At 35.0% G+C, this 21,665-nt stretch overlaps 1 protein-coding gene across 3 annotated transcripts; it reads right to left on the bottom strand.

The window, feature by feature from the left end:
* Window positions 1-1,905: 1,905 nt before the first annotated feature.
* Window positions 1,906-7,882, bottom strand: LOC140875692 (uncharacterized). Of its 3 annotated transcripts, XR_012148564.1 has the most exons (8): window positions 7,594-7,882; window positions 7,399-7,474; window positions 7,258-7,319; window positions 7,007-7,158; window positions 5,156-5,366; window positions 4,097-4,269; window positions 3,329-3,384; window positions 1,906-2,250 (listed from the first exon to the last, which is right to left on the bottom strand). XR_012148564.1 is itself a non-coding variant. In XM_073279461.1 (7 exons), the coding sequence occupies exons 1-6, from the start codon at window positions 7,594-7,596 to the stop codon at window positions 4,102-4,104; spliced, it is 663 nt and encodes a 220-aa protein (XP_073135562.1). In that variant the 5' UTR covers window positions 7,597-7,882; the 3' UTR covers window positions 2,931-3,384; window positions 4,097-4,101. The 3 variants fall into 3 exon arrangements, 2 of the variants coding, with proteins under 2 accessions (XP_073135562.1, XP_073135561.1); XM_073279461.1 differs by lacking the exon at window positions 1,906-2,250 and having other exon boundaries at window positions 2,931-3,384; window positions 5,156-5,357; XM_073279460.1 differs by lacking the exon at window positions 1,906-2,250 and having other exon boundaries at window positions 2,939-3,384; window positions 7,594-7,881.
* Between the last annotated feature and the right edge of the window lie 13,783 nt (window positions 7,883-21,665).

The raw sequence follows: 21,665 nt of genomic DNA, 5'->3' as shown, positions 1-21,665 counted from the left end.
TCGCTGTCGGCTTCTCCGTGGACAAGTAGCTGCGCGTGAGCCTCGAGACGCTGCCTCCGTATCCAATCCAATCTAATCCCATCCAATCCAATTCAATCACTCACTAGCTCATCTTTTCTCTTTATTTTAACCACCCTATACCCATTTCATATGTTTTAATGCAATTTCTCAATCCTCTCAATATTTTACTGCTTCCAGGTTTTCTCAAATTTAAATTGCTCAATTTCGTTTCTAATAATATACTTCATCTCCCTCGCGATTGCACATGTATGCTACTTCTCCGCAAGTAATAATGAAAATCAATGAAAAAACAAATTATATATGATGTCTTATTTTAACCAAATTTAATTCATTCAAAATATAGTTGCACATTTCTTAAAACGGAGTCGATGATGATATATATATATATTTGTAAAAGAGTAAAAAAAAATATCGATATATATAGTACAAATCTATATAATTGTATATAAATAAAAAAAAAACATGACAGTATAGCTGAGGTGTATGTTGTAATACTTGTTACTCATTTTCGGTATATATTAAAATCATGACTATGGTCGTCTTAAATTTTTTACTAATAACATGGAGTAAGTGATGGAGTCAATATATTTATATTTATTATTGGAAATTAAAGATTTTCAACTCACATTGATTTTATATAGATGTATTTGCATTTTCATATAGATTAATAAAATCAATGGAACAACAAATTTAACAAAAGCATTTCAATTTTACTCTTTTCTCGTGTTTAAGGAATGTTTTAATAAGATACTAGTGTATTGATGCACACGTTGTGTTCTTGCATAATATTTTTGTAATTAATTTGATTTATATTCAAATAAAAGTAATATCATAGTTGTAAAAATCATCGAGAGATTAAACTACAATTTGAAATATCAAAATAAAAAAAAACAAAAGAAAAAAGTGTAATATTTATATCATATAAGGACAATTTGGGTAGAAAAAAAGATGATGTTTAAAGGACAGATTCTTTATATATAAGGGAATATAAAAAAAAATTTGTTTGAAATGTTTATTGTGGGAGTAAATGGGTCAAACAATAGAACAAATTATACTAGATATAAAAGATAATGACAAAAACTCCTATGAGACGGTTTGAATGGTCATTTTTTTAGACGTGTCTTTTATATGGATTATACATTAAAAAATATTATATTTTATGCCAAAAGTATTACTTATTATTATAAATATGGGTGGGATTGACCCGTCTCATGAATGAAACTGTCTCACAGGAGTGTTACTCTAAGATAAAAGCTTAACTATATTTGAAACAATAGTAGGTCTCTTGTGAGACAGTCTCACGGATCTTTATCTGATAGTTCAACCCTACCCATATTTACAATAATAAATATTACTTTTGACATAAAAATCATACTTTATTATGAATAACCCAATAAGATATCTGTCTCACAAAATTCGTGTGACCGTTTTACAAAAAATTTTGTCTTCAAACAAACGAAAAAGAAAACATAACATCTATATTTATGACAAGAATTGTTAGTACGACGACATAAAAACATCATTTTACGGTACGCAAAATAAATGATTGGTGCCAAAAATAGCATCATATAGTTTCTTTTCCATGTAAAACACAAGGTATATATATTTTTACAATTTTTGGAATAATTTGCTTGCTTTTATGTAAAAAAACTCAGATTTCAAGAATGGTTGGCAACAACTAAGAGTGCACGCCTAAGCATTGGATCCGGTAGGGAAGCATGGGGGCAAAAGTGTTTGCTTAGTGCTAACTTTTTCCAACGTAGATAAAATTTTCATTAAACAATTACCATTCACTGGTTAAATCAAACACCACCCAAATCCAAACTACAAATTCAATCTTTATAATTCACTAGGGATATCATGGAATCAGAAATCTTATCGAGGGAATGAAACTAAAAATATTCAATTTTTTTTTTAAAATTGAAAAAAGCAAAAAATAAAAAAAAAATTTCCCACCATATGGAAAAAAAATATAGCCGCCAACGAAAGAAATTGAAAGGCACTAAGAAGGAAAAATCCTCCATAGCACCCTTCGTCGCTGTTGTGCAACTACATGCTAGTTTTGAAATACATGAAACCTAATCATCATATAGTCGTAGTCGAGTTAACATTAATCATTATCGTATTTGGCTATGTTTCAACCGGTGATCCGCACCACGGTTCACAAAACAAGAGCTGAGCGCTCCATGTTTTATTGAGACCGACGGAGATTGCACCGAGCACGGTTATCTGATGTAACATAGAAAAATATATGAGAACCATATTCAGGTGTAAAATAATTTAACTTTTTTTATGATTCCCGGTTTCCAACAATCATGGCTTATTACCTCACTGTAGATTGGGCTAATTATGGGGACATCATTTGGTGCACCACCAAAACACAAATGAGAATGATTGGGTAATCTATTGTGGATTCAAGTGATGGGTGGGTCCAAATTATTCTCTTTGCTTCTTTTGTGGTATGGTCTATACTTCATTTTGGCTCATTCTAATAGAGCCTATATGTCGCCTGTGGTGCCCATTGCCACAAATAATTGGACTCCAATGCGTCCATTTTGAATTTCAAATAAGTTAATTACCAATACTTCACAAACATTACCATATCCAAACAATAATCACATGCAACTTGTACAATAGAAAACTGATCTCTAAAACAAGAAAGAAAACACAAAACAAATGGATAACTAGTCTCATTTATACTCGAAATTGCTAATTTCTGTCTACAAAAGAACTCTGGTTTAGTTGGTTAACCATGACATTTCTCATACATATTAGTTATGATTAATGTCTAGAAATAATACTTGGTTAACCATGACATTTCTCATAAATGTAAGTTATGATTAATGTAAAGAAATAATACTCGCTCCGTCCAATTATATAGTCTTATTTTTTTCTTCACATATTAAGAAAAAATCATTGGAAAAACAAATTATGTATACGCTTCCTTATTTATCCATGTTTAATGTATTCAAAAAATCATTGCACAATTTTCAAGATATAGTTAATATAGGTATATTGGGAGTTGTGCTAACCAAAGACACTATCCCTCCCTCCCCTTGAATCATAATCAGGTCTCGATTTTTTAGATGCATCGACCGGACAAATTTGATTGTAATTTCCGAAACAAATATGAGAAAAAGCTAAACAGAAGATATTATCATAGGAAGCTAGCTACATTTTTTTATAGATTCCATTTGACAAATCAAAAGGAGCTCAAAGCATCACTCTTTAACAGTTTCGTGTCTACAATGGCCGATGATAGCAACGAGTTTGATGTAATATACAAGTCATCCAAAACAAGGCTTACTTGTAAGCTCTTTGGAAGAAAAGATAGTAAACCAGCAACTCCTGTGATCCAACGGCCTGAAACAAAATCAATAACCTTAACTAAATGATGGTTACAATAACTAATGGCAGTGTAATCTAAAAGGAAAATAAATTATGATAAGATTTTATTTTAAAGTAAACTGCTTAATTTCCTTGCTCTCATAATTGCACGTCGCTTCAGCAACCATCTCTACTGATGTCTGTTAAGTGTTAATACATTCTTAACAGGTTTTTTTTTTATCTGAAACACTGCATCAGAAATTTGGATTACAAAATCAGATGGTCTTTTTGGTTTCATCTGGAGCCAAATCATTAAATTATATGATTATCTTATTTCGTTCAAACCTTTTGAGGTTTTTTTTAAAATTATTGTAGAATTCTTATTCGTCATCTGGTAAAAATTTAATTTTGAAGAAGATACAAGATACTCTCCATTTAGTATATAACGCTGATCGTAATACAACTTCCATCATGCATAGCCTTGTCAAATGATTAGTAGCAGTTCTTTGAGTAAGTAGTCATTCATTTGTTTCCTTTACATATTCTGATGGTTGTTTCTGAAGTCTAGCAGGAGCGGGGCACCAGGTAGCATAATGTAACAGGTTAATTCAATATGAACATCAGGCTAATCCCACTTTCCATTAATATATATGAAAAATCATTCAGATCTGTCTCATGCAGGACAGAAGGTATTCGATAAGGAACTAGAGAGCACATACTTGGCAGAGGTATGAGAAAGTATGTTCACCTGGATCAACTTGACTTCACATGCACTTCAATAATATCATTGTCCTCCATTCCGAGGCTATCAGGCGTGGTGTTTGTACTAATTTTATCCCCATCAAATGAAAAGACTAGATTATTCACATCAAGCTTTATTCTGTCTGCATACATCTTGAAGAGTCGTTCCAATTTATCATCCTATAAAAAGGTGGCAAAATGTATAATCGATACGCAAGAATTGCACCAGGAACAGACAAATAGATAGTTGGTCCGACAAGGATAGCAGTAGAAAGTAGAGGTCATCTGACTAAAATACATACTTCTACATGCAATGTTTTGAGACAAATTTTCAAATATTTGACACCTCCAGAAATACATAAACACCCTTCAGTTCTTATATAATTTGAAGCCACCCAAAAATAGGGATCAAAGTTTTTGACCTATTTTAAACCGTAATTGTCGATATTGTGGTGAAAAGAGTAAGATGGAGTATAGCTACGCTACACATTTAACATTTAACCAAAAGAAAATTCGAAGAGGAATATGCGTATACATTGTAGGTTGAAGGTTTTCTGGTTTACTTCTCAAAAATTGTATACATCTCATCAGGTACAAATGGTTACTCCTAATTACTCCCAATGTCATACATCTCCCTGTTACCATCCCTTTCGCCACTACTCTTTCAAGACTCATTGCTCTTCCTCGTTTTCCAACTTCATCTAATATTAAACACCACATGCAACAAATGTCACCATCCTCACAATCCTGAATTTTACCCTAGGCCTTCAAAAGTAGCAACTACTTGTGTTTTTCAACCATCCATGCATCCTTTCTCCACGTCCAAACACCATTCACAAATTCAAATTTCTGAAATGGGACTCCAACCATCGGGTTCAAATGATGATCACTAAGATGATGGTTTTGTTTGTTGAATTGGTTTTTTTGAAAAGTAAAACGCAAGCCACGTACGATTTCTGGGCATTCCAATTGCCTGATTTCACTTGGGTTTTAAAACACTGGAAGAGTTGCACAGTTTTTTTTCTTAATGATAAAGCAGCTTGATTTAAAACAATACACCACATACCATGTAAACCCGAAATTGCTTAAGCCCATCTTTGTCCTGGATGGATATAACAACTTTCCTTCTCTCATGAGGAGGTTCCAGTGTCTCCTTGGTTGCACTTTGTGGAGAATATTGTAACGAAGCTTGAATATTTTTCCTTACAGATTCTTCAACAGCTTGAACTACTTCCTCAGCTGATTGGGCAAATGATGCCAACTCTTGCCTTTTTAACCTAAGATAGATCAATCAGTCATCCATCATCTATCAAAGGGAGAATTTGATAACTTTTGATTGTTTCACGAATCATAATCCAAAATCTTAAACTGAAACAGAATACAAAATGTCACTCTTTGCCCATCTCGTTACGATTAATAGAAGTGATCAATTCGGGAAATACTAGTGAAAAATTATAATTGATTAGGAGAATAGCAGAGATGGAAGCCCTTTTAGTGTCTTTAGGTCAATAAAGGACCAAAATTTCATTAAACTCCATAGATCAAAGGAAATAAATCGTAGGGGGCACTAAGCAATTAGAAACATGAGATGTAAATAAAAGAGATTCTGTCCCTATTTGTATCTTAAATTAGGGATCCACAAGTGTACAAAAAACTCCAACCTCACATTTGGACACCTGCACAAATATGTGAACACTCATAACTTTTGTTCTCCCACATAAAACCCAAAACAATCAGGGAGAATGAATCATCAATGAACATGAAGACCAACTGAGGTGCTGCAAACAGAGGTTAAAACATACCCTAACTCCACCAAGTTCTACATCCACAACGCTACTAAAATTTATAATCTCCTTCATAAAAAAAGAGACAAACTAGATTTAAATCTGAAGACACCAATTTCAAACTCCCCAAAGCATCAAATCAAAGCATACATCAAGCTAGGTATCAACAGTTGACACAAAAGAAATCTCAGCGCTCATCTATTTTTGGTAACTACTATTTCATTAGTTCATAGTGGCTTATTGAGGGTAAAATATACTACATGCGTGCATGAAACCACCCAACATTCAGTAGCTGAAGGTTTGAGGCAAGGATGAGCTTTAAACATGTGCAAAGAGGTACTCCACGTGGAAAACTTTATCTAATCAAGCTGCACCCGAGTCCATGTTTTATCAATCTTTAACAGACATTGACAAATCAACCAGGTTGTAATCACTCTAGGAAAGGGTAATAACACACTGGCTCAAGTTCAACACATGGTACTAGAAGTGCAATTATGCGACGACTTATGAGGATATATGGTGTGGTGGGGGATGCTGATAGGAGGATGGAGGTCAGGACAGGACACAAGGCAGGAAATGTTGAATTTTTAAAGCAATCTTAGTGGTAGCCTTGATCAACCATTTTTTCAAAAAAAATAACCCTCCTCAAGTGAACTTCAGTACACTCTAGGAGGGTTATTTTTTAAAAAACATGGTTGACCAAGTCCATTTTCTAAATTTTCCCTGTGAAAAAGTTCCACGTCGAGAAACCGATGGAAAGTAGTGTAAAATTCTAATATTTCTCGATGGAAAGTAGTGTAAAATTCTAATATGTGTTTTTCTCTGTTGTATATTTGAAAGCAAAGAACTGCAGCAGTTAGAATCAAGGGGATTATTATTATTAAAACAGAGAAACAGTAGAAAAAATCATCAGCCCATTAAAAAAGAGAAACGGTAAAGAAATCATCAGCCCCACAACAATCGCAGTGCTCATAATCCACTTCCGTACGTTCACCTATTTCTAGTTTTGATTTCAATCTCCAAATATAAAACAGCAACATAAATTCAACTACTACCTCTTTTAATCAGGCTTACGTAAGAAGAAGAAGAAGAATATAAAAAGTATGAAATATAATATATGGTTCAAGCTTTACCTCAGCGCCTTCAAAGTTGAGTCCTCCTTGAGCATTTTATCCGAATGATTGAAACTCTTTGGCGGCGGGGGCAGCCAATCTTCTTCTTTATCTTCATTATCATCAAGGTTTATCACCTTTGCATCTTTCACATCCACTACTTTCTTCGCTGCCTAAAAATCCCCATTTTCAACACATTACAACCAAACACGAGAATACTAAAAGACAAAAGAAAACCAATCTTTTGTCACAATGGGAGACATTTTTTTTACCTCAGCATTTGAAAACTTCCGCCTTTTCGAGATAAACGCAGGTGATGCATCGTCACCATCATCTAAAAATTCCAAAGTATCAGAAAGAACAAGAGAATTTTTACAAAGCATATTTGCAAACGCATAGGTGAGGGAGCTGACCGTCGAGGCAGACGACGTCACGTGGCTGCACGCGAGTATAATCAAAGAGGGGTTCGAATTCTTCTTTCGTGTCTTCCTGTGAACAAACATAAAACTGAAATCATTAGATTGTAAAAAATCGAAAGAGCAAAAGGGAATGTCAACACCGTTAGAACCCTAGAGAATATAACAACAAAACTGAAAAACTAATCTCACCATTGACGGACTTATTCTCGGTGGCTGTTGAGTGTCTCGCAATATAAAGGAGGGACTTTTGCTCCAAGAAAATATAAGCAGTTTTCAAAAAATTTCAAATTCTTGATTCAATCATTGCAATCCAGTAATCGATTGGACTGGAGGAAATCAAAATCGATGTTTTCGAGTAAATAAATTTCCTTCTTGATACCTCTTCAAATCAGGGCTTTCGACCAAGACCCGAAAATCGGAGCCACTTAATGAAATCCAATCTCGCAAAATCCATTTACGAAACCCTTGAATTTCTTGGTTAAAAATCCAGCCCGGTTCATGAATATGGACCAATGCGGGCTTTTTTTGGCGATGGAATAATATGGTTGGATCAGTACAGATCCGACATTGAACTAAAAAAACGGGTGATTCTATGCTACACCGGGTGAAACACTCCCTAATTTTTTTGAGATGTTTGCACGAACATCTCCCTAAATGACAAAAAATATCATGCTAAATGACAAAAAAAGTACAGGTGTGTCCACATAATTTTTTTTTCAGCAAGATGTTCGCGCGAACATCTTAATAAAAACACAAAAGGAGTGTATCTCACCCGATGTAGCATAGAATCACCCAAAAAAAACTTTTTTTTTTAAAGGTAGAAATATATTGTTCCTCCATCCAAATTCCAATAGAAAATCTCAAATCTTGAACTAAAGAAAAAAAGGGTAAAAATCCCTAAACACTTCAGAATCATTTAGATAATAACCCTGAGTTGTTCGCGAGTGTGCAACATGATTTGCAGATCTTTGAAAAAAAAAAACAAACCGTTCAATTTTAAATCTGGACATAATGTGTAAGGGATATCATGGTTCATAAAAATTATCAGAATCAGATGTTGTCACTAGGTGTTGACAACATCCTACTCAACATGCAGCGGAAATATTAAAACGTGAATAGTAACAGCAAACTAACAGTAAACCAACAATAAAAATAATCAAGAGTAAATATGCACAAGTACTAAAGTAATAAAATGTTGCACATAAAACAGATTCAGATGTTGTCACTAGGTGTTGACAACATCTTCAATAACACCTTGATTAACATGCATCATAATTTTTGAAAGAAATGAATAAAATAGATAAGCAACCAAACAAATCAGACTCAAATATTTAAGCAAGAGTATAAAATACTCTTGCAGCGCCTCAGGGCAAAACTTTCACTAGAAAATAATCAAAGAGTTTTACAAACCCTAAAACTAGTGAATTATTGTAAAAATCAATTTTCTCAAAGCATGTGAGAAAATAAAGAATAAATAAAAACAACTCCCTTAAAAGTCTACTGAAAGTAGAACAAGAAAACCCAAGATAGGAGTTGATCCTTGATGCCAAAATACGAGAGCAACACAGCTTCGATCACCAATCTTCAGTGCTCTCAAACCTTCAAGGCATCAACGGAAATCAAGAAAAGCAAAACGATAAAACCAAAAAGAATTGATCCTGATTGCCGAAATTCGAGAACCACAAAAGGTCTTTCGATCAACACTCTTGCAAGTGTAATCTTCAAGTGTTCTCGAAAAGCTTCACGGCAATACAGAAAACTCCAATCTTCTTATGTAATTCAGAGCTCTTGATTTCTCATGAATGAGTCTCTGAATTTTCGACGTGAAACTCTCTCTTGTGCAGTATATGTGTTTCTCTGCTCTCGCTCGCTCTATTCTGCACTACGTTCTGCACTCCATGCTTTTCGATCTGCTCTCCTATTTATTCAACGTGAATGTCTTCCAATTTTATCTCCAAAAAGGGCTTGATCTTGTTTTCTTAATTCAAACTTGAATCTACATTGATAAGGAAACAAAGATAAGTTAGGAGATAAATATATATTATGATAAGTGCATAATATCTCCTACAAAATAATTAACCCAATCAACCATATTTTAAATCTAGGAATATTATATTATCTCAATTCAAATCAAAGTAATTTCTAGTTTAAAATATATCAAACATATAGATAGAAAACACAATATTAATTAACAATCCTAGAAAGGCAAAACAAAATATTATAATATTTCAAAACATGGAAAGATATCAATGAATAATTAATTTCTTTCAATCTCCCCCTTTTTGCTTTTCTGGACAAAACACCTAAAATCAATTCAGCAACTCCCCCTGAATATTAATTCTCAGAACTCCCCCTGAGTTCAAACTTATCAAATCAGTTATCCCCCTGAATTTGATCTTTCAATTCTGAGTGTTGTAAATAATGTTGGCAACATCTGCACACAACACTTGAATATATCAAAAAATACTTAATACAAGTTCAGAAGTGAATCACAAAACACATTTAATTAATTCAGCACACATCACAACTTCCCTGAATATCAATTCTCTCCCTGAATTCGAAAATACATTCTTCCCCTTAGTCTAAGCATGGATGTTGTCGAGGATGTTCCCAACATCTCCTCACAACACTTAAGTCAGGGTAGAAAAAACTTATAACAAATCAGAGAGTCATAATCAAACAAGCTAACAATTGATTAGAACCATATCAGAGCAAAAACATAAGACAAATTAGAGCAGAGCAAAATAAACTTAAACCGCAAAAAAACTAAAACTTATTGCTCTGTGACAATCCATCATTTGCTTTGCCAGAACTAGATTCTTTTCCATCAGAGTCAGAGTCACTATCTTCTCCATGAGAGCTAGAGCCACCAAATTCAAAATATTCTCCCCCTTTTTGTCCAGAAGAGGTACCTACACCAAGAAAAATTTGATATAAAGATAGACGAGCTTTAAAGTAAGCAATGTCTGCTTTGGCTTGTAAAATCTTATGTTCAACATGAAACATCTGGATTGAATAAAGATAGAATCCAGTTGTTGAAGTAGGAAAAAAATATGGCAGTGGCAGTGGAGGTGTTGGCAACATCTGCCACAACATCTGCAGCAGCACCTGTTTCTGACCAAGGTAGGTCCAATTTCATGTTACCTCTAAGTAATGCAGGTGCAAGCTTCAGTTTCTCAACAACAGCAGATAAAGGCTCATCATCATGTTTTTCAAAATATTGAGATACTAGCTCATCAAATATCAAAGAAGGAAACAAGAGCATGTAAGATACCAACCCACAGTTTGCATATTGCATAACTGTAGTAAAACACAAGATTTCCAAAGTTCAAAGCTGCTCCAGTTCCTATAGCACATATCACACCAGCTTGTTGTTTGGTGACAAAGATGGAATTTGTGGACGGAGTCCAAGTCTTGATTGCAGTTTTGTAAATAACATAAGCTATCTTATCAGAGCAGGCTGCACATTTTCTTCCACCTCGGGTGGGTTAAAAAAATCCATTAATCACAGTAGGACTAAACTCGAAAAATATGAACCCTCACATGAATTTTCCCAAATTTTGCGAAAGAGGGTTCGGCACAGCTTTAGTCAAATTTCAGTAGAATTCCAAGACCATAAGTCTAAAGTAAAGAGTAGCATATATCACAGTAGCGAACATATTTCTGAGTTGGAAAATTTTTACCAAACTTTGTGCGCCATATGCTTTCAAATCAATGGTGTGGTCCTCAAAGAAGTCACAATTGGCATAGTGTTGCCAATCGTTTGCAGCATTCTCAGAAAAAAAAATAGAGGAATATGATTGACTTACTCAGTAGTATTCATCCAAGGTGTTGTCCGGGGTGACAGCAACACCTGCAGAAACATCTTCTGCAGAAACAGCAACACCGACTTCCTAAAGAAAGGTGTAATAACAGTGACAGTAGCAAGAAAATTCCGAATTCTGAAAAATTCTACAATATTCAAATACTCCTCATCTAAGATGTCAGCAAGAATGTCAGCAGCATCTGATGAAACATCTGCTTCTGAGGCAGATTCCTCAGAGCCTTCATCAGAGAATGCAAGGGATGGATCAGCAGCAGTAAAAATGACCATCAAAGATGAATCAATAGCAGTAACAATGACCATCAAATATCTCAAAAAAAAATCATCCTCTAAGATGTTGTCAGAGGTGTTGTCAACATCTGGCTCAACATCTTCTTTGTAGCCCATCTCTGTTTCAAAATCAGTGAATCAAAATTTTTTCCATAAAATATTCTGATGATAAGATCAAATCTAAACACAAACCCTTCACCTCTTAACACTAGGTCGCAGTTAATGTTCCCTAACAGTAACAATTGCCAACGTTAAAATGGAGTTTGAAATCATTATGGCAACAAATTTCCGAATTAAGGCAATAACTCAAGCCAATTGATTTTCACAAGATTTCCATAAAGAAACTCCACATCGAAATAAACTCCACTAAAAACACTTTCAATCACAAATCAATTCGAAATATTAGTTGATTGAGCAAATCACTAAATTTTGCTTATTTCGAACTTCAAACTTCTCAGCAAGATATATTCACCATAAAATAAATATGCATGTCCTAATTATGTCTAAAAACAGAGTGTAACAATGCAATAAAATGCAATCACATGCAAAAAAAATATGTTTACAAATGAGGTGTTGTCCACGATGTTGACAACATCTTCCAGCAACATCCTAAGATTCTCAAAAATTTTATTATCAGACAACCATTAAATTCATTATTACAGAAGTGGTAGTCTGCACACTAAAGGAACGATCTTCAACGGACCCCTTTAGGTAACTTTTTCCATTTGCTTCTGATTTTCAATCAAATTTGATGATTGAGATTATCTATTTTAACCAGTTTGTTATTTTGAGTTTCTGAATTTGCGAAATCACTTTTCACTTGGGACAGAATCATGGAATACACGAACATCCCTCCACTACTTCGTGATTTAGTCAAAACTCTTCTTCAATTAAATCTCATTAAACTGTAAAACAATTTGCAAAGAATCCTGAGTGAAAACTGGTCAATGGTTACAAAGTATCCAACACATCACAAAACAGAATGAGTGCATGAATGCAACATGCCTAATGAACCTAAAGATGCACATGCATGAAAAGGTGTTGTCGCAGGGTGTTGGCAACACTCTAGACAATATCTCAGTTCTGTCTATAATGCACACATATTGAGAGACTTTCTTAGATTGAAAAATCTCTCAAAATACAATGCTTTGGTGAAAATATCAGCTATTTGGTTATCAGTTCTAACAAACTCAATACAGATCATGCCTTTCTCGACCAAATCTCTAATAAAGTGATGTCAAATGTCTATGTGTTTGGTTCGAGAGTGTTGTACTGGATTTTTGCATATATCAATAACGCTTGAATTATCACAGTACACATTCACCTAAGCATGATATCTAGCCCAGTAGCACAAAAAAAACAAGATACTTTCAATTATGCTTCTGTAGAGGGTGTTATCAACACCTTCAGCAACATCTTTCCTCGACAGTTTTTCACTTGACCTCATCGGTGTATGCATGTGTTTACAATTTTCATTCAAATACTTTATCACAAGATTTATAGCATACTGTATTTGACACACAAAGATTCCACCATGCATTTGTTTCACTTGCAATCCCAAGAAATAATTCAATTCACCAACTATACTCATCTCAAAATTAGACGACATGCACTTCACAAATTCATCAATAAGTTTTTCACAAGAAGCACAAAAGATTACGTTATCCATATAAACTTGGAAAATAAGAATATTACCTTGAAATTTTTGCACAAACAATGTCTTACACACCTCACCTCTTTTGAATCCAAGATTGAGCAAGTATTTGATTAATCTTCCATACCATGCATGTGGTGCTTGCTGCAATCCATACAGTGCCAACCTTTTTGGGTTCACTGTTTGACAGAAATCATGAAAATCTTACCTGTGAAAACGTGGAGCTCATGCAAATTAGTCCAGCTATATTTCGATAATCCATATTTTTTTTCCTTCGGGTTTGCATATCTCCATGCACATCTCCAATTACTTGTGAGGTTGGACGATTCTTCTGAATTCTGCTTGGAACATTTTTTCCAGCTTTGTTTACCTCACTGTCCTCATCAATATTCTCATCAGTAGGCTTTTCAACTTTTGTTTCTGGAATCTCAGCAGGAGGTATTGTCGGAAGTGTTGGCAACACTCCTTGGTCAACATCTGAATTTCCAGATTTATCCAGCATATCATCAACTTCATCCTCAGCTGTTTTATTCTTTAGATCTACAAAATCATCAAATACAACATTAATAGACTCAAAAATTGTTCGAGTTCTTAAGTTAAACATCATGTAAGCTTGAATATCCGAAGAATAACCTAAGAACAAACACTTGTCACTTTTAGCATCAAACTTTGCAAAATGATCAATATCATTCAAAATGTAACATACACAGCCAAAAACATGAAAGTACTTAAGGTTCGGCCTTTTTACCATGAGAGTTTCATAAGAAGTCATAGTAGAACCATTCCTCAAATATACTCTATTTGAAATATGACGTGCTGTGATTAAGGCTTCTGCCCAAAAATGTTTTGAGATATTTTCAGAACTTAACATCACTCTAGCCATCTCTTGCAAAGTTATATTCTTCTTTTCAACAAATTCATTCTGTTGTGGGGTTTTGAGAGCAGAGAATTCATGAAAAATACCTTTCTTACCACATAAAATTCTCAAAAGAAAAGTTTTCGAACTTCTTACCATAATCAGTGAGAATTCTGGTCACCTTCAAGTTGTGAAGATTCACAATCCTTGTGAGCAAATTTTTAAAAACATCAAATATATCTGATTTTTCTTTCACAAATCTTACCCAAGTATATAGTGAAAAATTATCTACACAAACAACAGAATATTTATTACCTCCACAGCTTTCCACATCCATTAGACCCAACGAGTCCATATGTACAAGCTGAAGACAGAGTGTTGTCTCAGATATTGGCAACATCTGATGTAACACCCTGGTCTGCTTATTTTTGACATGCCTCACAAACAAATGGAATTCCAGATTTTATATTAGGCATACCTCTAACAGTGTTGCGTAATTTTGTGCCCGCAAGTGCACGGTGTCAAGTTTTAATATAGAAAATGAGTCCAAGTCGATCACACAGAGAATGAATAAAATGATATTATATTAAATATTTGCAACTAATAAAATCTTAATCCTATGTAGAGCTACGAGAATGGTTTGAGTTTAAATAACTAAAAATTGCAATAAATAAAACTAATTATCAACGAGTTCGCAAGATGAAAATTCAATAAGAGACAAATTCTAGAGGTTCGACTTCACTTAACCATCCACCAAGTTAATTCATAAAGAAATCTATATCATAAATTCTTTTAGTTTACTAACCAAGAATCCCTATTATTTTCTACTACCTCTCTCGAGTGTCAAGCAGAAATTCGTATTCAATAGCAAACTCAATATCTCTATTTAAGTTCAACTATTAAATTCGGTAAATAGCACAATAATTCTTACAAAGGCTTCAATGGAGTTATAGGCCTCTCGAACTCTATAAACACCAATGATGTATTTTCCTACGGTCCTATTCAAAATCGCCTCTCTCGAGTGCTAGATTTCAAATAAATTTAACAATTCAAGTAATGATCAGTTAATTGAACGCAATCAATTCAGGAAAACACAAATAAACCGAATGAATAATTCTAATATATCAATCAAAATATCAAAAACATGGTTTCAAGTCAAGCTACGTCGTTCCTCTAGACAAAGGAATTAGTTCATAATGTAAATAAAAATCAAACAAAGCATGTTCTTGAACATCATTCAAAAACTAGGAGAAAGAATGAAATAAAAATGAAGGTAGATGATGCTTCTCCGTCTCCGGTATTCGCTTCGTCCGTCTTCGCGCCAAGAATGCTTCTTCTCCCTTTTCCTTGGTCTTTAGCCGTCTCTAGCCTTCAAAAACTCTGAATACTCTCTAAACCCTCGTATCCCTAAAAAATAAGCTATCAAAACCCTTTTAAATTCGATTAAAGACTTTTCATATTTTTGGAGACTGCGCAGCGCTGGAGCGCTACTAATTCGGCACTGGGGCGCTCAAGTTTCGTATTTTATTTTTCAATGACAGACTTATAGCGCTAGAGCACTCAAAAGATGGCTCTGGGGCGCTCTGGACATGAATTTACGGGCGTTGGAGCGCTGGAAAACTAGAGCTGGGGCGCTACTTGTTCTTCCATTTCACCATCTGCGCAGCATTTTTGTAAAAATCATAACTTAAGTTCTAGCCGTCGGATCGAGCTGAAATTTTGAAAGAAACTTTAAAACATCCTAAAATTAAATTTGAACGGTGAAGATCGGATTTAGGTGTCTGTAACATTCCCAGTAATTTTCTGAAGTTTGTTGTCCCGTAATTCGACTTTCCGCTTCTTCTTGCTACTTTTCTTCAAATCCTTGCAACTCACAAAAACAATAACAAATACGCATAATATCCACTCGATACATCACAAAATCCAAGTCAAATCATATATAAATTAAGTGCATAAAATGCACTTATCAAACAACATCAAACTTACCTAAGTTCTTCAAATTCTTGAAGTTTTCATGTCCCAACTTCCGATGCCAAAGGTTAAATTCATCCATCTTTGTATGTGTACAAGCCTTCTCTTCTCCAAATTGGTAGCGATTATCAGATTACCTCGTACCTGTCATAAGACACATGTTAGAGCTATCAAAAACTTTGCATAATTTCTTATCAAATTGTGCATGCAAGTTATCATCACAAAGCTGACTAATGGTTATTAAATTTGAAGTTAATCCTTCAACATGAAGCACGTTGCGAAGCTTAGGCAAACCAACAACATCCAGTGTGACTTTTCCTACAATATTTCCCTTTGTTGCTTCTCCATACGTCACTTTCTCACTCTTCTGTTCAACATAATATGTGAGAAACTTCTTAGAACCTGTCATATGACGTGAACTTCCACTATCAAAGTACCAAGCATCTGAAACATTAGTTCTTAAAGCAGTATAAATCATGTAGCAGTGAATATTAGCTTTTGGTACCCAAACCTGTCTTACAGTAGATCTGTTTTTGGAGATGTTGTGGAAAGGTGTTGGCAACACCTTAGGCAACACCTTCGATCCAGACCTCTGCCAATAATCTTACTGCAGCTTAAAACAGTATGGTTTGATATGACCAGGTCTATGACAGTAATGACATACAAACTTACGCTTTCTCCCAGACTTTATAGGAACATTAGGTTGTGGATTTGGTTTTGGAGGATCGGTTGTTGTGACCTTTTCTGTTAAGCTTCCTGGACAACTATTTTCTTTGACAAACACATGAGCTTTTGAACATTCACCAACCTCAAATTTACTGTTCTCAAAACCTAGTCCAGCCTTACCATCTCTTCCCATCATGAGCAAAGAATCAAGCTTTGTTGTGCTTGAGTTGAATTTAGCCAGTGTAGCTTTGGCTTTCTCGAGTTCTTCCTTTACCTGACACAATTTCAGGTCCTTTTTACTCAGCACAACTTCAAGTCTTGACACAACAGCCTTCAAGACAGTATTTTCCTTTGAAAGAATAATGTTCGTTTTATTCCTTTCAATCCAGTCAGCATGTAGCTCTTCAAATTGCACTTGCACATCTTCCAGAGACATTCTTTCATCACCTACAATAGAATTACACACATTATCAGCAGTAAAAGAATTTAAACATACTGACCTTTGGGAGATGTTGCGGCCAGGTGTGGCAACACCTGCGGCAACACCTAAAGGGTTGAATTGCATCAGCTTCTTTCTTTCCATCAATGCTGTCAGGGATGTGTGGCTTTCTTCTTCATTATGTTCTTTACCTTCTTCAGAATATTCACCACTCAAAGATGTGTTCATCCCTTTCCGAAACCTGTTTGCACATTCATTGGCAAAATGACCATAGCCTTGACATTCATGACATTGCACCATGTCAATCTTCTTTGCAGTAGGCTTTTTCTTTCCTTCCAGCATAAGTAGAGGCTTTTGTTAGCAGTCGAAAAAAGTGGAGCTTTGAGTTTCTGATCGGTCTTCTTTGTCTCTCTCATCTTTTTCAGATAATCACCAAACTTCTTTGTGATGAGTGACAACGAGTCATCTCCCAAATCCGATTCAAAGACTTCTTGAGGTTTGAAGAATGAGTTTGCTGTTGTTGACTCCATAATATTCCTGAAAAAATAATCCAGAATCAGCTCTTAGTGTATCAAAAGTAGGCTTTGATACCACTTGTAAGGTATATCATGGTTCATAAAAATTATCAGAATCAGATGTTGTCACTAGGTGTTGACAACATCCTACTCAACATGCAGCGGAAATATTAAAACGTGAATAGTAACAGCAAACTAACAGTAAACCAACAATAAAAATAATCAAGAGTAAATATGCACAAGTACTAAAGTTATAAAAGGTTGCACATAAAACAGATTCAGATGTTGTCACTAGGTGTTGACAACATCTTCAATAACACCTTGATTAACATGCATCAGAATTTTTGAAAGAAATGAATAAAATAGATAAGCAACCAAACAAATCAGACTCAAATATTTAAGCAAGAGTATAAAATACTCTTGCAGCGCCTCAGGGCAAAACTTTCACTAGAAAATAATCAAAGAGTTTTACAAACCCTAAAACTAGTGAATTATTGTAAAAATCAATTTTCTCAAAGCATGTGAGAAAATAAAGAATAAATAAAAACAACTCCATTAAAAGTTTACTGAAAGTAGAACAAGAAAGCCCAAGATAGGAGTTGATCCTTGATGCCAAAATACGAGAGCAACACAGCTTCGATCACCAATCTTCAGTGCTCTCAAACCTTCAAGGCATCAACGGAAATCAAGAAAAGCAAAACGATAAAACCAAAAAGAATTGATCCTGATTGCCGAAATTCGAGAACCACAAAAGGTCTTTCGATCAACACTCTTGCAAGTGTAATCTTCAAGTGTTCTCGAAAAGCTTCACGGCAATACAGAAAACTCCAATCTTCTTATGTAATTCAGAGCTCTTGATTTCTCATGAATGAGTCTCTGAAGTTTTGACGTGAAACTCTCTCTTGTGTAGTATATGTGTTTCTCTGCTCTCGCTCGCTCTATTATGCACTACGTTCTGCACTCCACGCTTTTCGATCTGCTTTCCTATTTATTCAACGTGAATGTCTTCCAATTTTATCTCCAAAAAGGGCTTGATCTTGTTTTCTTAATTCAAACTTGAATCTACATTGATAAGGAAACAAAGATAAGTTATGAGATAAATAAATATTATGATAAGTGCATAATATCTCCTACAAAATAATTAACCCAATCAACCATATTTTAAATCTAGGAATATTATATTATCTCAATTCAAATCAAAGTAATTCCTAGTTTAAAATATATCAAACATATAGATATAAAACACAATATTAATTAACAATCCTAGAAAGGCAAAACACAATATTATAATCTTTCAAAATATGGAAAGATATCAAGGAATAATTAATTCCTTTCATAATGGTTGATGATAGTTAAGATCACGTTGAGTGTGATTGGGTGTTTAAGAAGATTCAATTTATCTATCTTCGTGATCATAAGCTTTATTTAGGACTTCCTAAATAATGGGTGGAATGCTAAATTGTTTTCGGCGAAGGGCAAGGAAACTCTCATTAAATCGGTGCTTCAGGCTGTCCTGAATTATGCTATGTCATATTTTAAAATTCCTTCATTCATGTATCATGAAATAGAGCATTTGTGCGCCAAATTTTGGTGGAAATCATCTGGACATAACCGGGGTTTACATTGGGCTTCTTGGGATAAATTATGTAAACCTAAAGAAACGGGGGTTATTCGTTTTTGTCGTATGGTGGAATTCAAAAAAGCATCAGTTGCCAAGAAAGTTTGGCGTATTATCCAATATCATGACTCCATGTTGGCCCATATTCTCAAGTCGAGGTACTTTAAGTATGTGGATATCATGGATGCCTCTAGAGGAAACAATCCATCCTTTATGTGGCAACCTATATCATGGAGCCGTGATTTAATTTCTAAGGGCTTAAGATAACGTGTTGGTAATGGAAGAAAGATAGCAGCCTTCTCGGATGCTTGGATCACAGAGTAAAGTTAGGCCTTATCTCAGTGAATGATGAGGGTAATGATTGTAAAGTGGTTGATTTTATTGGGGCAGATGGATGTTGGGACGAGGCAGCGTTGACTTCGGTTTTTCTCAGGTTTGAAGTGGAGGAAATTCTTAACATCCTTCTTAATTCTTAGGGGAATGGACAAACGTTACTGGAAATGGCAGAAAAAAGGCATGCACACGGTGAAGACGTGCTATCATCTTGAATTGTGATTGTTTCAGCCTCCACCTCAACAAGCTTTATCCTTGATTCAGCCTTGGTGGAATAAAATTTGAAATCTAAAATTACCACTTAAAGCGAAATTTTTTGTCTGGGAAGCAGTGTCAAACTTCATCCCCACTGGCCTAAATCTAGCTTCTCATCATGTTCCTGCATCAGGTGCAATGCGTGATTCTTATGTAACTCTCATTTGGATTCTACATTTCATGCTTTGTTCTTTTGTAAGCATTCTCGGCATGTTTGGAAGGACAACAATTTTTGGGCCTTTATCTGTCATCTTCTCGGGAGCTCTTTCTTTGAAATATTATCTTCCATATCTTCTAGCGTGTCTTTGGAGAAGTTGAGTTTGTTTTGTGCTTTGGCTTGGGCGATGTGGGGAGAGATTTGAAAATGGAAGTGTGATCATTTTATAATTCACAAACCAATTGAAGTGATGTGGGTTCAGCCTCTTGTATATTAAGGAATTCAGCATTGCGAGCCAGATTATTACCCAACTTAATAACGGTCTTGATGACCCAAGTCGAGTATCCGCTGGGTTGCTCCACCGATTCACCAGTTCATATTGGATGTGGATGCGGGTTTCGATGATATTAGGAGCTAATATTCTTTAGAGGCTTCAATTCAGGATTCTTCAGGGGGCAAGTTGCTTGAGAGTTTTCTCAAATTCGTAATCCTTGCTCTCTTGTTAGAGGTGAGCTTTCTGCTATTTTGTTTGGGAAGAAGCTTGGACTACAATGCAATATTTCAAAATTTTGATTCTTTTCTGATTTTATGGAGGCAATTCTCGCTGTGAGTGATTCATTTGAGCACTAGTGTGCTGGTTTCTGCCATAAATGATCTAGTGAATATGGACAATCTCTTGGGTTTTAAACACATGCGTAGACAGGCAAATGGGTCGGCTCATAAGCTGGTTAACTGTAGCGATCCGCATCGGAATCACCTATTAAACAATCCTTACGCATGCGATTAAATCTTAATAATCAATAATCATGTAATTCAGCGAAAAACATAAATCTCAAATATGAAACAACAGTCTAAAAAATTTTGTTTAAGGTACAACCATATCGAATAACAGTATAACAAAACAAACCATAAATAAAATCCACTAAACCAGACAACCAGGAATCTCAACGGCGCTGCTCCTCGCCTCGGGGCTCACTTATGCCTGCGTCATCCAACCTGAGTCCTGTCTCGCAGAGTGAGATGCCCAAGATAAAACATAAGGACATGAGCGCTGACGCCCATTACGATAAATATGAGTATACAAACGTATATATGCATGCAAAATAACGTGAACTGGGTGACTGAATCAACGAGGAAACTCATGCTCAGACTGGAGGCGCCAAAGTGTCTATTATCACTCAAAAGTACCCCTCTGGATTACTAGCTCAATATCCGAACGTGGATTTGGAATATACTGGAAACATCACAACCGTTCGTGCTCGTAATTCATGTGACTCGTGACGTCAAATCGTCCAAAATATAGGGCTGAGCAGCCCAACTAAACTATGACTATCTCGAAAGAGATACAGATCAACATGATAAATGATCATGCGTCATATGAATAATAAATACATGCATATCATGGCGGGTAAAATGCAGCACATAAGAATATATATTCAGTTATATATCTCAGTCAGTATTTACGTACCTCTATAGGTCAAGTCTAGGTGAACCGCCTACTTAAGCCTGCGTCCGCCGACTGTCCGCTGATGACGATGGCTCCCAAAGCTAGCCTGTAACGCCCGAAAATTTGTTTACGAAAATTCGCATGCATAATTGGGAAAATTAAGAAATTTAAAATAAATAAAATGAGTTAAATGATTTTTTATGTGCTATTATGTGAATTATGTGATTTATTTGCATATTTTAAATTTTATTATAGCA

The sequence above is a fragment of the Henckelia pumila genome, chromosome 1 (genome assembly GCF_033568475.1).
Source record: "Henckelia pumila isolate YLH828 chromosome 1, ASM3356847v2, whole genome shotgun sequence".
In the NCBI taxonomy this organism is placed as follows: Eukaryota; Viridiplantae; Streptophyta; class Magnoliopsida; order Lamiales; family Gesneriaceae; genus Henckelia; species Henckelia pumila.
Note: the sequence above shows the minus strand (reverse complement) of the source record. Positions and strands in the feature narration are given on the sequence as shown.

Coding starts and splice junctions, on each gene's coding strand:
- LOC140875692 (XM_073279460.1), bottom strand. Junction 7,159..7,257: donor GGAAGTTTTCAAATGCTGAG/GTAAAAAAAATG, acceptor GGGGATTTTTAG/GCAGCGAAGAAAGTAGTGGA. Junction 5,367..7,006: donor TCAACTTTGAAGGCGCTGAG/GTAAAGCTTGAA, acceptor GATCTATCTTAG/GTTAAAAAGGCAAGAGTTGG.